General features: G+C 42.0%; 1 protein-coding gene across 1 annotated transcript in view; it reads left to right on the forward strand.

Annotated features, from left to right (window-relative positions):
* MINDY4B (MINDY family member 4B) overlaps positions 1-1,167 on the forward strand; it is a 24,093-nt gene that overhangs the window by 11,629 nt on the left and 11,297 nt on the right. Inside the window, exon 6 of the mRNA XM_023733847.1 lies at positions 95-256. Coding sequence (XP_023589615.1) covers positions 95-256 — 162 coding nt within the window. The remainder of the gene's footprint in view (positions 1-94; positions 257-1,167) is intronic.

Consider the following 1,167-nt stretch of genomic DNA (forward strand, 5'->3'; position numbering starts at 1 on the left):
GGTAATTTTAAAATGCTTTTTCAAAGAGAAAAGAAATTTAAATCCTGTTTCATTGCTACCTAAACTGTAAATATTTGTAAAATACACCATCTAGGCAGTTCTGAACATGATTTTAACTGGAAGAGCAAGCCCAAATGTATTTAATGGCTGTCAGAAAGGAAGCTTTCAAGAAGTCTTACGTGGAGTCCTGGCCCGCAGTGATGTCGGCTATTTGCAGTGGGGTAAGGACGCCTCAGAGGGGGACAGGCTCTCCCAGGTGAGTGGGTTCCAATTGCAACCATACAACCAGAATGCCAATATGTGGACATTTTTTAGTCTCTACGGAGCCCTGGTGGCGCAGTGGTTAAGAGCTCGGCTGCTAACCAAAAGGTCGACAGTTTGAATCCACCAGCTGCTCCTTGGAAATCCTATGGGGTAGCTCTGCTCTGTCCTATAGGGTTGCTATGAGTCAGAATCCACTCAACAGCAACGGGTTTTTAGTCTCTACATTAAGACAACACAAACACGAGCTTAGTTTGTCCTTTACTCCTTCCTTCCTGCTACCTCTCACCCACCACACATACATACACACAGGAGACATTAAGGATCTAGAAGGAAAATGTGAATCTACTAGCTTCCTGTTTTATTTTATTTATTCTTATGTGCAAAAGTATAGATAATACAAGTAAATTTTTTAAAACGATATTTGAAATATACAGATAAAGGGAAAGTCCCCTTTCATCCCCACCAAGCTACAGGCCCCCTGCCTGGAAGTAAATCCTGCCAGCCATTGAAGGGTGTCCTCCCAATCCTTTATTTACACAAATAAATGCATATATTCTACATAAGACTCAAAGCTTTAAAAAAAAAAATCACTGAAAGAAAGGGGAATCCACTTAAGAAGCTCCTCTCAGAAAGCTTTCCAGCTCAGGGGATTTACAACCTCTGCCAACCAAAAAGTAAAACGTGCTGTTGAAGAGCACAACCAGAGAATTCAGTAAGACGTGATTTTGCAAAAAGAAACAGGAGAGAGAGAAAAAACAGGTATACGCACTGGAAACCACAAAGCAAGGGTGCTTCTGTGATAGTTTCACAAACATTTTCACCCTAAACGCCAGGGAAGGCAAGGCTTTGTTGTTGTTGTCAAGCGCCGTCAAGTCAGTTCTGACTCATAGTGACCCTCCGTAC

The sequence above is a fragment of the Trichechus manatus genome, unplaced genomic scaffold (assembly GCF_000243295.1).
Source record: "Trichechus manatus latirostris isolate Lorelei unplaced genomic scaffold, TriManLat1.0 scaffold00062, whole genome shotgun sequence".
NCBI lineage: Eukaryota > Metazoa > Chordata > Mammalia > Sirenia > Trichechidae > Trichechus > Trichechus manatus.